The sequence below is a fragment of the Anguilla anguilla genome, chromosome 17, assembly GCF_013347855.1.
Source record: "Anguilla anguilla isolate fAngAng1 chromosome 17, fAngAng1.pri, whole genome shotgun sequence".
NCBI classification, from domain to species: Eukaryota; Metazoa; Chordata; class Actinopteri; order Anguilliformes; family Anguillidae; genus Anguilla; species Anguilla anguilla.
In genome coordinates this window covers 9493830-9506948 of record NC_049217.1, presented here as the reverse complement: position 1 = coordinate 9506948, position 13119 = coordinate 9493830, and the positions used below count along the sequence as shown (strand labels likewise).

General features: G+C 45.8%; 1 protein-coding gene across 5 annotated transcripts in view; it reads left to right on the top strand.

Moving 5' to 3' along the window:
• Positions 1-6856, top strand: part of LOC118216463 (microtubule-associated serine/threonine-protein kinase 1-like) — a 60212-nt gene extending 53356 nt beyond the window's left edge. For all 5 annotated transcript variants that reach the window (XM_035397630.1, XM_035397629.1, XM_035397628.1 and 2 more), the window contains exons 20-27: positions 54-214; positions 734-960; positions 1087-1314; positions 1528-1757; positions 2285-2407; positions 2503-2639; positions 2945-3105; positions 3382-6856. In XM_035397630.1, the coding sequence (XP_035253521.1) occupies positions 54-214; positions 734-960; positions 1087-1314; positions 1528-1757; positions 2285-2407; positions 2503-2639; positions 2945-3105; positions 3382-4916 (2802 nt within the window). In that variant the 3' untranslated portion in view covers positions 4917-6856. The remainder of the gene's footprint in view (positions 1-53; positions 215-733; positions 961-1086; positions 1315-1527; positions 1758-2284; positions 2408-2502; positions 2640-2944; positions 3106-3381) is intronic.
• The last annotated feature ends 6263 nt before the right edge of the window (positions 6857-13119 follow it).

The following is a 13119-nucleotide window of genomic DNA, read 5'->3' as shown; positions in this document are numbered from 1 at the left end:
AACCTGGGATTCAAACCCGAAACCCCATTTCCATTTGGTTTCTGGCGCTACAGGTCTACAGCAGCATGGAGCACCTGTCCCAGCTGGAGCAGAAGCCCCCCTCCTTGGCCAGGCGGGACCCCAAGGGCCAAGTGGAGGAACGGGCAGCCAAACGGGAGAGCCTGGGGAGCCTCACCCTGCGGGACAAGAGCTGGAGGACTGGCTCTCCGGAGCTGTGAGTCTGAAAATACATCACGCAGACACCAAAAAGCCTAAATAATGCTGCCAATACTGCATAACATAAAGCCAGCCTGTTACCAATGTCATTACATTATCAAAATGCATGCAGTGACAATTCAGTAGTTGATCCTATACCTTTGGTCATAAGCTGCAATATGCTGTCATGACTGGTTATGAAAAGTTTTATGTCAAGTTTTTATGACAGTGTTATGTAGACTCTATGGTATTTGGCTAAATTATTGCTAAAAACCTCTCCCGTGAGACAGGGGCAGATGTGATGATTTATTATTATCAGTTTGTAAGGTGTGCTGCAGCACTGGATAGAGCAATGGGCTCTGCAGATGTTCTTTTTGTTTCGCTTCTCTGCCTTCAGTCACATTCAGTTTCATGGGAACTTGACTATTCCAGCAATGAACAAATGATCTTTGAAAATTGTACCTGAGAGTGCCTGAAAGCTGATCATCTGGGTAAGGTGTTTAGTGGCACTTCCTGTGATGTCGGCTGTTGTTCTCAGGGGAGCCCGCAGGAAGCGGCTGTCCTATTCCGAATCCTCGTTCGCAGACAGCGACCCCAACTCCCCGCTGGGCGCCCGGCGACGGTTCTCCGCCCTGATGGATGTGCAGCGCTTCACCTCTCCACTAGAGGGTGAGGTTGAGCCTCAAGTCAAGGCCAGAGGTTGGTCCTTCAGCCAGGTGGAGGTGAAGGCTGCCCTGCAAGAGGGAGATGGTACTGCAGCCTCAGGTGAGGGGGGGGGGGGTCTGGCTTCTACTAGAATAATTGAAAAGGGTTTGAACAAGATGATCATGAGATGCACTGCTATCCCACAGGCCCTCACAATCCTAAATCTGCTCCTCCTCAACATTACAGACAAGCTGCCCAGACCAAGCGAGACACCCAGTGGGACAACAGTTCCCCCTCCAGTTGCTGTGAGAGGGGACTTGGACCCCCAGGGGTCCCGTCCCACTGGCAGCCTGGCCATGCGGTGGACGCGACACCAGCAGTTGCCAGGAGACGGGGAGAGGCGTGGCTTGCGACCCGTGACTAAGGTCACCAAGTCCGCCTCGGCGACCGCGCTGTCCGTCATCATCCCTGCAGGTGCGGCATGTCACCACCAGAGGGAGACTGTTATTCTTGCACGAGCGAGCTAAAATCCAGTTTTCTCTCCTGTGCCATTTTATATTTAGGGGGCCTGGCACCAACGGTGCCAGATTTCTTCCACATGCGTACCACCTGATCCTGAACAAATTTGCTCAAAGAACCCATAAAGTCTGCCATATTGGATTTCTTTCTCTCTCTATTTCACTGCAGTGGAGCAGCATGGGAGCTCTCCATTGGTCAGTCCCTTGTCTCCGCGCTCCTTCTCCTCCGACCCCTCTTCGCGTGACTCCTCCCCCAGCCGTGACTACAGCCCGGCGGTCAGCGTGCCGAGGTCTCCCATCACCATCCACCGCTCCGGCAAGGCCTATGGCTTCACCCTGCGGGCCATCCGCGTCTACATGGGAGACAGCCACGTCTACAGCGTGCACCACATCATATGGGTGAGAGAGAGAAAGAAAACGTACATGCGCACGCGTGTGCAACAGTACTCGCGTACACATGCATACGTGCACACACAGCTGCATGACTACTGCTTTAGTGAGGTCACATCCATTCTCACTGGTCTCAGAATGTTATTGGCTAGGTCTGGCACCATTGGTCATATTAATCAGGTGAATTCACTTATGCTTCTCCTGCAGTTCTCTCTGGATAAGACAATCTGTTAATCAAAAATAATGTAATGTAATATAATTGAATGTGGACACATACACAAACGCGGGAACACACTTAAATACAGGCACATTTGCACTCATGCGCATATAGATACACATAAAGAAGGATGCACGCATATGCATTCACAATCAAGTACACACACGGACACACACACACATATATATGCACATGCATGCATGTAAAAAGAATCTACTAGTGCAAGCTATTTTAATGAGATGAAGCAGTCTTTATAAACCTGTCTGATGTCAATGTTCGCTATACCCCCGTGTTTAACACTACTTTCGACAAATGACAGCATGTGGAGGAAGGAGGCCCTGCACAAGAGGCGGGGCTCTGTGCTGGTGACCTCATCACCCATGTGAACGGAGAGTCCGTGCACGGATTGGTCCACACAGAAGTTGTGGAGCTCATTCTGAAGGTGAGGAAAGCAAAGAAATGAAAGAGTTTTGAGGATTCAAGCTTTTAGGTTTTCTTGGCCAATAAACCAAATTGTGAACACCGTGCCCCCATCAGAGCGGCAACAGGGTGACGGTGACCACCACGCCCTTCGAGAACACCTCCATCAAGATCGGCCCGGCGCGCAAAGCCAGCTACAAGTCCAAGATGGCGCGGCGCAGCAGGAAGACGCCAGCCAAGGAGGGACAGGAGAGGTAGGACTGCTCCTGCAGATGACGTTACAGACATTACTGTGGTCATCTTCTGGTATTTTCCGCACTCCAAAGGCCATGGTGCCAAACTGGCTAAATGTGTTCATTTTGAAGCCAGCACACAAAGAAATTACCTTTAAAAAAAATGCTAATAAAGAGAGACTAGTGTGTCAAATCAGGAGATATTTTAGTATGGTAGTTGCTCTCAAGCGGTTTTGTGAGTGAACTATTTATACACTGTGGTAACTCTCTTCCATTCTTCCTTTTCCCTCCCTCTCTCCTTTTTCTCTCCTTCTCTCCCCTCGCAGTAAGAAGCGCAGCTCTTTATTCCGCAAGATGACCAGGCAGAGCAACCTGCTGCACACCAGCCGCAGCCTCTCCTCCCTGCAGCGCTCCCTCTCCTCCGGGGACAGCCTTCCCACCTCCCCCACCCAGGGCTACCGCCCTGCCCCAGACTCCACCCATTTAGGTGAGCTCTGCCCTCAGAACCTTCAACACCACCCCTTCATAGCCCCCAATCATTCCAACATTCAATCAATCACTCAGTCAATCAATCTTTATCGCATAGATCAAAAAGGTTATTTGCCCTTTTAAAGATAATACGGCTGAAAATGGTGGGATGCAAAGAACTGTATCCTAGGATCTCTAGTTAACGGTAAACTTCGCCCAGAATTATAGAAATGTAAATGTATGTGTGTGTGTGTGTGTGTGTGTGTGTGTTTGTGTGCATCTCTTCTATTCTCAGGTTCTCTGTCCCAGAGCGCCCCTACTGGCCCCCTGGTGTCACAGCACATGCGGCCCAGCTCCCTGCATGGTCTCTCCCCAAAACTACACCGCCAATACCGATCTGCCCGCTGCAAATCCGCCGGCAACATCCCCCTGTCCCCGCTGGCACATACCCCCTCACCTGTCAGCTCCCCCCAGGCACCACCCCCTCCCCTGGCCCCTTCCCCAGCAGTGGGTGGCCCTAAGCTCCACCCCTCTCCGCCCCCAGTGCCTAGGGCCCGCCCCAAGAGTGCCGAGCCGTCGCGTTCCCCGCTGCTCCAGCGCGTGCAGTCGGCCGAGAGGGTGGACAAGGAAAGGAAGGGGGCGGGGGCAGCCGGCGGGGGCGGGGCTGCCATGGCGAGCGCCGTCCGCAAGCACGCCGAGTTCCGCAGGGATTCCTTCCACTGTGAGACGGGCCTGCAGAGCCTGCAGGAGACGGAGGCGGAGAGCACCGCGCCATCCGAACTCGCTCCTGTCGCCGATGGAACAAAAGGGGGCGGAGAGACAGGCATGCTGCAGCCACCCACAAGGAGACTGGGGAGGCAGGAGTCCCCCCTTAGCCAGGAGGCACTGCTGTTGGTGAGGAGGGAGGGGCCCCTGGGGGTGATGGGGCAGGGCAGGGGCAGGGCCGATGCGCTGTCGCTCGTGACACACACACCCCCCACGGTACCAGCGAGCAGCACTCACAGTGGCCTGCAAGGCATGGACCAGAAGCCCACAGGCAGGGACCCCCCAGCTCAGAAACAACCTCCAGCACCTGCAGAGTCAAAGCCCTCCTCATCACTGGCCACCCCTACCTCTGCTGACCCAATGTCTGGAAAGATATCCATGTCTGCGGGCCAGCCTCCAGAAAGGTGTCCTCCAGTCTCAAGCGTGGGTTGCGACCCAAAGACCCCAGAGCCGCCGCCCAGGAACCGGAGGCACCAGGGGGTCCAGACAGAAGCCGGGATAGCCAGCCAGAAGCAGGAGAGGGGCGAGCAAGACGGGCTGCTGCAGGAGGAAAGGGACAGGAAGGCAGAGTTAGGGCAGAGGAGGCAGGGCCAGGAAAAAGCCACAGTGATGTCAGAGGGGACTCTAGGGACAGAGATGGGGAAAGGCACCCAAAAGGGAAGAATAGGCAGAACTCCAGCAGCAGGGGCAGAGAAACCCTGCCTTACTGGCCCTCCCCCATCAGGTCCCACCACTGAGAACGCGCGTCTCCTGGAGGCAGTGGATGAACACGCCCCTGGCCCCTCCCACTCTCCAACTGCCATCTCCCCTGGCAACGGAAAGTTGCAAGCCACTACCCCAGCAGACAAGGCTGGATTTGTGAAACAACTCACTGGTGTCGCCGAGGACATGCTGGGGCCGCCCAAGGCCGGGTCTCAGGAGGGGCCCAAGGGGAAAGACAGCCACAAGGCAGTGGAGGAGAAGCAGGGATACTCAGCAGGAAAGCCAGAGGCTTCTTCTGGCCCCACCTGCTCAATTCAGCCACATAAGAAGGACCTCCAAGATTCTTCCAAATTCCAGTCATGAGATCTGATTTAATGAGAGGGGTGGGTTGGGAATTGGGCGGGGGGTTATTGTATGTTCAGGAACTGTACAAGTTCAAAAAAATTCCATCCATCCAGGTGAAGATGACTGAAGAACTAGAATAATTTCTTTATACATGTGTGTATGTGTGTGTGTGTGCGTGTGTGTGTGCATGTGTGTGTCTGCTGATCAAAATAAGTTAAAATAAACTGTAAAAGTCATTTAATCAATGGCTTTTCCATTCTGTATATTAACTTTGTACTTGTGTGCATATATTGACTTGCAATTGCTTTGAGTCTTGGTTAGCTGCGCTAGTCTAACCTTAGCCTTGGTAAGCAATATAGGAACAGTCGCCAGGATAAAGCCAATGAATATAGCTGAGGAGGAGCTTCTAGGGAGGCATGAGATCATTGGAGAGATTTTTGTGAAAATAGTGCAATTCCAGCTCTGCGCATAGCTTGAGGATTTAAATCCCGGCAAGCTAGCTGTGGCTCCGTACACAGACGGTGTTGTCCTTTCCAAAAATACCAAAGCATAGATCAAACTATGGCTCTGACTGTAGCTAGGCAGACCAAGGGACTGTACAACGTCACCCGTAATTCTGAGGTGTTTTTCCTTGTGAAGTGTCACCACTGAACAAGGTTTAAAAAATAAGATCAAACGATCAAAGTGTCCATCAGGAAAAACTGGCTTCAGATCCTAAATGATTTTTATACTTTTTTGTTTTAATGCAGTTTGTCTTTTGGAGTAAATTGGATCGCTGTATAAAACATTATGTATTGTGTGCTAAGATGGGGTACAATAGTTAATTTCTCTTTTTGTACTGGTGTCCATTCCTGGATGTATATAGGTCCATACTTCTTTCACTGTTCGGCTCTTCCCTTTGCAGCATTGTTGGTTGCCATTTTACATATGGACTTTCTCAGTTATATCACTATGCAGTCATTTCAAGTCACTGCTTGAATGTTTGTTTGTTATTTATTTGAGTACATAATTGTGACTGGATATGAAAGATGGAGATGCATGAAGTGCACTGAGTGGAAAAAGAATGAAAATAAAAGAACTGCTGTACTTGAAAAAACCTAGGCCCTGTCCATTGTATGTGACAGATTGTCTTCAAAAAACAGTATGTTGCTACTGTAAAATAAAATCCCAATAGGCAAACACCTTCATTTGACTAGTGATATTTGGACAACTTGATTGATGTCTGATGTAATACTGTGAAAATTGTGGGATTGCTACAAATTTCAAAAGTTTGCGGAAGCTGACATGAATTTTTTTTCCCTAAATCAGCACCGTCTATTTTAAATAACCTAGCAGTCCCTCTGCTTTATTCTGTTGTCTCCTGGATATAGTTATACATCATGTGTCTCAGATACCAATACATATTGACAGAGTCTTCATCTCTGACTGGAGGCCCTCTGTAGAAATGTGTGGTTGCTCACCCCATTATAAACCTGCAGACCAGACGAGGCTTAACATCTACAAGTCAACAGCACAGGGTGGGCAGCCATCTCTGAAATATGTGCAGGGTAAATGTTGGCCCCAACATGAGAAGGGAGAGAAAACTAAAGCCTCATCTTATTGAAACTGCAAAAATTAAGTTTCCATTGGAGTTAGTGTTGGTGGGGCAATAGGAGACAGTCTTCATATTACATTACATAGGACTTTAATACTCCAAAGAGTTCTATTTAAGGACACAAAGAGCAGACGTGCTTCTTATATAGATAATTAGAGCATTGGTAATTTTACACAACTTCTATTCACATAATTTTTTGTATTTATACAGTGTACCCATTGTTTGTACCTCATCTGATTAAGGAGACTTAAGTCTAAATGTTCTCCCATTGTAACAACATAATATGAACAAAAGAAGTGATTTCACTTGATAAGTAAAATTGTATGATTGTATGAAAAACTATGATTAAAAATGAAGAACAAGTTATTATTGTATTTATGATTTTAAAAATAGTGTTTTCCATGTACACACATAATATAAGTATTCTTAAATCGTAATATAATATAAATTATTCTGTTACAGAAAACAAAACAACAGTCCTGTCCTGTACCAATTTGAAATCTGACGCATTCAGTTGTACCATAGTTCTGCTATTTAGATCATTGTAGGATCACTGTTTTGACGCAGGTCAGTACCTTGTCAGTTACCTAGTATCAAAATTTACATTCTTACAATTCCTCAACTTTTGCCTTCTGATTGAGTTCATGCAATGGCCCACACCTCTCACATATGGCCAGGAAACAGACAGGACCAGACAGATTGTTGTTGTTGCAAGTCATGTGACAGGATGTTCTTCAGTGGGAAGCAGGGAAATATGTGGATTCCTCAAACCATGTGACAAAGATTAAAGCTTCCTCTAGTGAAACCCCTTGCCAGTCAGGTGGCACATTGATTTGACTCTTCCGGAAAGGGCTCTTGTAGTTAATGCAAACCCACCCTCTACCCATTGCCAAGGAGATCCCAGTCAGGCTTTCCTAACTGTTATGAAACAACTAAATTAAATTATTTATTAATTCATAAGCATATTTTCTTAAGATACAATGCGCCATGAATCTGCAGTGGCTTTGTAGTTTCTTTTAATAAATGTGTAAAGTTAATTGATTATCTGTACTCCAATTTATTTTTACATGACACCTAATAATTGCTATAAAAATAAAATAGTAGTGTTTCTGCCGCACACAGAGACCCGGTCACTCAGGTGACTCAGTCCTTGGGTCTCCTAATCCAGGGAAGCCACATCATGGGTGGGCCAGGTGTTCAGGTGCACATAAACCAGGTCCTCCAGCTCCAGGTGCAGCAGGTCCCAGTGGAGCACCAGCGACTTATCAAAGTGCTCTGCAAGCCTCCTCAGCCGGAAGGCCACCTCCAGCAACTCCAGTTACTCTGGCCAGGTTGAGCTCCACCCCTGTGCTGCCCGTCCCCGGGTTAGCTTGGTGGTGGCCTGCTCACCAGGCTCAGGAGGAGGATGTGGGCCATGGCACCCCAGGGGCACTGCCTCAATGCAGAGAGGCAGAAGGGTAAACTCACGTGAGCAGGAAGACTGGAGGATAAGCCTCATTTTGCATTCTGTGTTTTCTCTGGGTCTGACTTTCGGCGTTTGTGCACTGTAGGACTCGTCTTTAATGCACCTTGAACATCAGGCACAGCGAGAAGCTCCTTTATCTCCCCTCTTCGGTGGTTTGTGACAAGAGGGAGTGATTTAAGCACTAAGTTCTGTGATAAAAAAAAAAGTTTATTTGATGACCATATATAACTTTTTAATAATTGTTTTTGGCTGGTATGCAACAGCGGGGCCAACCCTACAAACGTGGATGTCTGTGACTGACTGAGTGACTGAGTGAGTGATGAAGTTACACCACTGGTCGGCCGAGTTATGACGTCACACCATTGGTTGGCCGGTCCAGCCATATACTAGGTTTTGACCTGGTCTTGTTTAATAGCTTGTCTGTACCCAGGGTTGCTTGGCAGAACACACAAAAATCAGCAAAGTGATCAATAAAATACAAGATGCATAGGATGAAGAATAAAAAACATAGGTGGTGATACAAGAGCTTTTTCAGGGGTAAAATGCAAAAAATGTTTTAAATATTTTTTAAGTAAACTAAATGTAAAAATGATATCCTACAAAGAAATTGATAACATTTTAAATATTCATTTAAATACAAACTGTTTAAATATTTTGAGAAAAATGTTAATTTGTCAAATGCAGTGCATCCTATTGGTGGATCTGATTTAGACATTGATATCAAAGGTAATTTAGCATTACATTTTCCTACAGGTTCAAACAAAGAGCTGGCCACAGACCAAACATAGTTAAAACAGTTGTTTTCCTCGTCGGTTACTCAAATTTTTGTCACTGATTGATCAAAAAACTACATTTTATTATAGCATTTGTCAAAAACGAATAATAAACTCTCCTCCCAGCAAATTAAAAAAAAGAGGAAGTGAGGTTAAGAAAATGAGACGTCTCTCAGTAGTGACGCAAACACTTATGTAGTTCTACACTTTCGGATTTACGTGTTAGCCTCACAGACTGTAGAAAAATAACCAACAATTCAAATATCAAATATATAATTTCTGTGTAGTGAATTTTCACTTAAAATGTGTGTGGAGTCCGTAAATATGATGTTACTCAATGAAACTGCGAGAACAACTTGTAAGCGACCCGACACAAAATAGGCTATTTCAGATTTCGAAAATAAGCACTGGAGTAAATCGGTCCACAAATATGCAAACATTTCATACATAGAATCAAAACGACGGTGCATACTCGGCGCACTGAAAGAGAAATAACATTTTAATAAACACTAGTTCAAGTGAATAGGGCTACAGTCCTAATTCTAGTACCCATCCCCCACGTTAGCATTTCGACCGCATTCCTCCCCGCAGTGGTGTTTCGACTGAGCATGCGCTGTGATTCGCCGGTCTGTCGTTCGAGAGGGGCGGGGGGCGAATGTGTTGAAGGGGGGGCGCTCGAGCCCGGCTGTTGCTGTAGTCTGTGGTGCGTTCAGGCAGTGCCTCAGCGATACAATCAGACGAGAAGGGGGGGGTGAGAGGGAAAAAAACGCAAGCTCGCTGAGTCGCCCTTTGTTTCTAGCTAGCTTGCTAGTCATAGAAAAACGAGGGGAAGATACCGGCGAAACAAGTATTTACAGTCGGTAAGTCTTCTGCAAAACTATTCTTTTGCTTTATTTGTTTAATCGATCGGAAATATATTTATTCAAATGTTAATTTGGATTTGTTGTATCCTTAAACAGCAGTTTATTTGTTTTTTTTCTTGTTCGCCCGCTCGGCAACGAGCGAACCGACATTACACATAACCAGTTCCCCCTCGGCGGCGACTGGGCGCAATGAATGAATTATTCTTTTTGGAAATGTAGCGAGAGCGGGGGACTGAGCCAAGGGTACGGGAGGCGGGTTGGATCAATCAACTTAAAAAAGAAAATGATACATTTGCTTTTGGAACTGTTCACTCCTCTCAGCAAAAGCGTAAAAAGCGACTAGACCTCGTTCTCTCAGACATGGTGGATAACATAGCATGGCCGGCTGGCGATAGGAACTCCTTTGTGTTCTCTGTTTAGTTACAATCAAATATAAATAATTTTGGTTTCCTTTTAGTGTAAAACGTGTCATGTTCAGTAATATCGAATCGTGCAATTTCTCCTATAACACTTGACAGATGAAAAGGCACTGCTTTGTTTGAAATGACCTGGCTAGTTTGTTAGCTGAAGAGTTGAAGGGAAACTCGAAATGGTGCTGTATTGTTTGTTAGCCAACAGACAGGCTGTCTGGCATAGCCAAAAAGCAGTGTTATATGAAATTTCTACATCCTTGTCAAATTGGTATATATTTCAAAATAATATGTCACGTTAGCTGGCAATAATTAAACGATTCTTGGTAGTAAATAATCATGTTTAACCAGCTGATTTATGAACTTAGCCGCCTATCTAATGAAGTTAGCCGGTTAGCTAACTAGCCAGAACTTGGCTTACCGTGTAAGCTAGATGCCCAATAATGTAGATAGCTAGCTGGCTGTATTTTCAGTTGTTCCCGTCGTTGAAATCTGGAAAATTTTGGCAAAACCGCATGCTAAAAACAATCCAGTGAGACATTTTTCCGGTCCATAACCTAAACTTATTTGTACCCGAATCTCAACAAATAGCACAGATCTTAACTAGCTAGCTAGGTCTACTTTGCTAGCTGTACATTGTTATTACCACCGGCTACAACAATCTAAAAACCACGAGTAGCTAATGTAGCTAGTTTGCTATATTAATATTCCAAAAATATGTTACTGTTGTTAACAGACTTTCTTTCGTTGGTTGTTTTGCTCCTATTGTGTGAAATAATCCCTTTGTGACTCTTCTCGTTGCATTTCTTTTCGAGAGGAATCCCTGATGTGAAATTGTACAGTTGAGTGTATGGCTGCTGCTTTCTTCCTTCTGTCCATATAACCTCCTAAATGATGAAAGCTCGCGACCGCGCATATATCAAGTAATATCGAGCAGTACCGCTCTCTCTCTCTCTCTCTCTTTCTCTGTCTCTCTCGCTCTCGCTCTCTCACGCACACAAACTCCTTAGTTTTGGAGAAGACCAAATCCAAATGACCGTCAGTCATGCCTTTTGCAAAGTTATGTTATTTGACTTGCATGCATTCAATGTTGTTTACTCCTATTTCATTTTATGTAATTTGCGATTTGGGGCCCTTAAGCTGCACACGATGTGATGCAGGAATTTCAGCTGTTTGATGTCATTTTGGGGTTAAAGCTCCAAAGGCTGGCAGAATCCATGTTTTGGTTTTAATTTTCACCCATACCTGCCCTATGCTTGGCTAGATGGAACCGGCTTGGACACCGAACTTAACCTCAAGTAGTTTTGCACTTGCAAAAATGTCCACTCTTAATATACAGCATTGCGTCAAATCCTTTGTAACCTCTCCTGCAAAAGATGAACCACTATTTGGAGCAGTTGGTGAGCACAGCTGGGCTTATGATCCAGAGGTTGCAAGTTTGATTCCCATGTTGGGTGCAGTTATTGTATCCCACCAGCAAAGTGCTTGACCAGTTGATCTGGTGGAATTAGCAATTATTTAAAATGAGGAAAGTTAGAAACATCACCACTGAATACTGCTGTTGACGACCACATGCTGCTATCGGAACAGCATAGTAAGGTCAGGTGCATCAGCCATGAATATCCTTTTATGTGGGTTTATGCCAAACTGGTTAAACCAGTAACCACAGGCAGAGACTTACCCTGCATCTACTGTATTTATACTGTCTGTACAGCATTATCTGGTCCATAATGTGGTCTACCATTCATCTAGGCCTACCTGTAGTTCAGCTGCTATGCTTAGTCTTTCCCTCTCCCCCTATTTTTGTTTTGGGTTTTTTTTTCATTGAAAGGGCTCCTCCCATCTCATATCTGTGTGCTAATGTTCAGCAGAATTCCTGTTTTTCATAATTGCAAATTGGATGAGCGCTACTCTAAGATGACATGCATGCGTGTGTGTGTGTGTGTATGTATGTGTGAGTTCATTTGTTTGTTCCTCTGGTCTGTCTTGGCTTTGGCGAATCTCTTCTTGAAATAGCCATGTCGATACTAATGAAATGCAAAACCGGGTAACAGATCCTCTTGTAAAGTTTTGCAGTTCTTTTTTGGATTGGTTTGTGCAGTTATGGAGGGCGTTTGGTTCTGATTGGACGCACTGGCCGCTTATTGTTTGTTTTTGCAGCAGCTGTCGTGCTTCTCCATTTGAATTGTAAATGTGAAAGGGCTAAATGGCAAACCAATAATGAAGCCCTGAGGCCTGCATGTGTGCAAACTCACGCACACAGACTCAGTCACAATCACAACACGCACGCACACACACGCACACACACACACACACCACAGTAAACGCACACAGACTCTGTTACAATCACAACACACCCACACACACACACACACACAACACAGTAAACGCACACAGACTCTGTTACAATCACAACACACCCACACACACACGCACACACCACAGTAAATGCACACAGACTCTGTTACAATCACAACACACACACACACACATACAACACAGTAAACGCACACAGACTCTGTTACAATCACAGCACACACACACACACGCACCACAGTAAACGCACACAGACTCTCTTACAATCACAGCACACACACACACACCACAGTAAACGCACACAGACTCTGTTACAATCACAACACGCACAAACAGAACACACACACTCACGCTCTCACACTCGTACTCACGCACACAGACTGTCACAATCACAACACACACACACCACACCACAGTAAATGCAGTTACTCTGTCACAATCCCAATATACACACACACACCACAGTAAACGCACACTGACTCACTCACAATCACAACATGCACAACGCACACACATATGACACACATGGAGACACACGCATGTATCAAACAATCTGATGCATTGTTTGGCATTTGTTGCTTATGGCTAACAACCAGTACTTTGGGCTTTTTAAAAATTGATTACATGTCAAATTCAGTAAGCTTCAAACAAAATCAAGTAAAAGAAGAGAAAAACATTCAAAATGACATTGCATGGTAAGAATATGCATCTACACATGTATGAAACATGCTAAATGTATGCCTGTCTTCCTTCAGGACCCCAGTTTGCTGGCTTCTCCGTGAACAGGATCTGTCACGAGC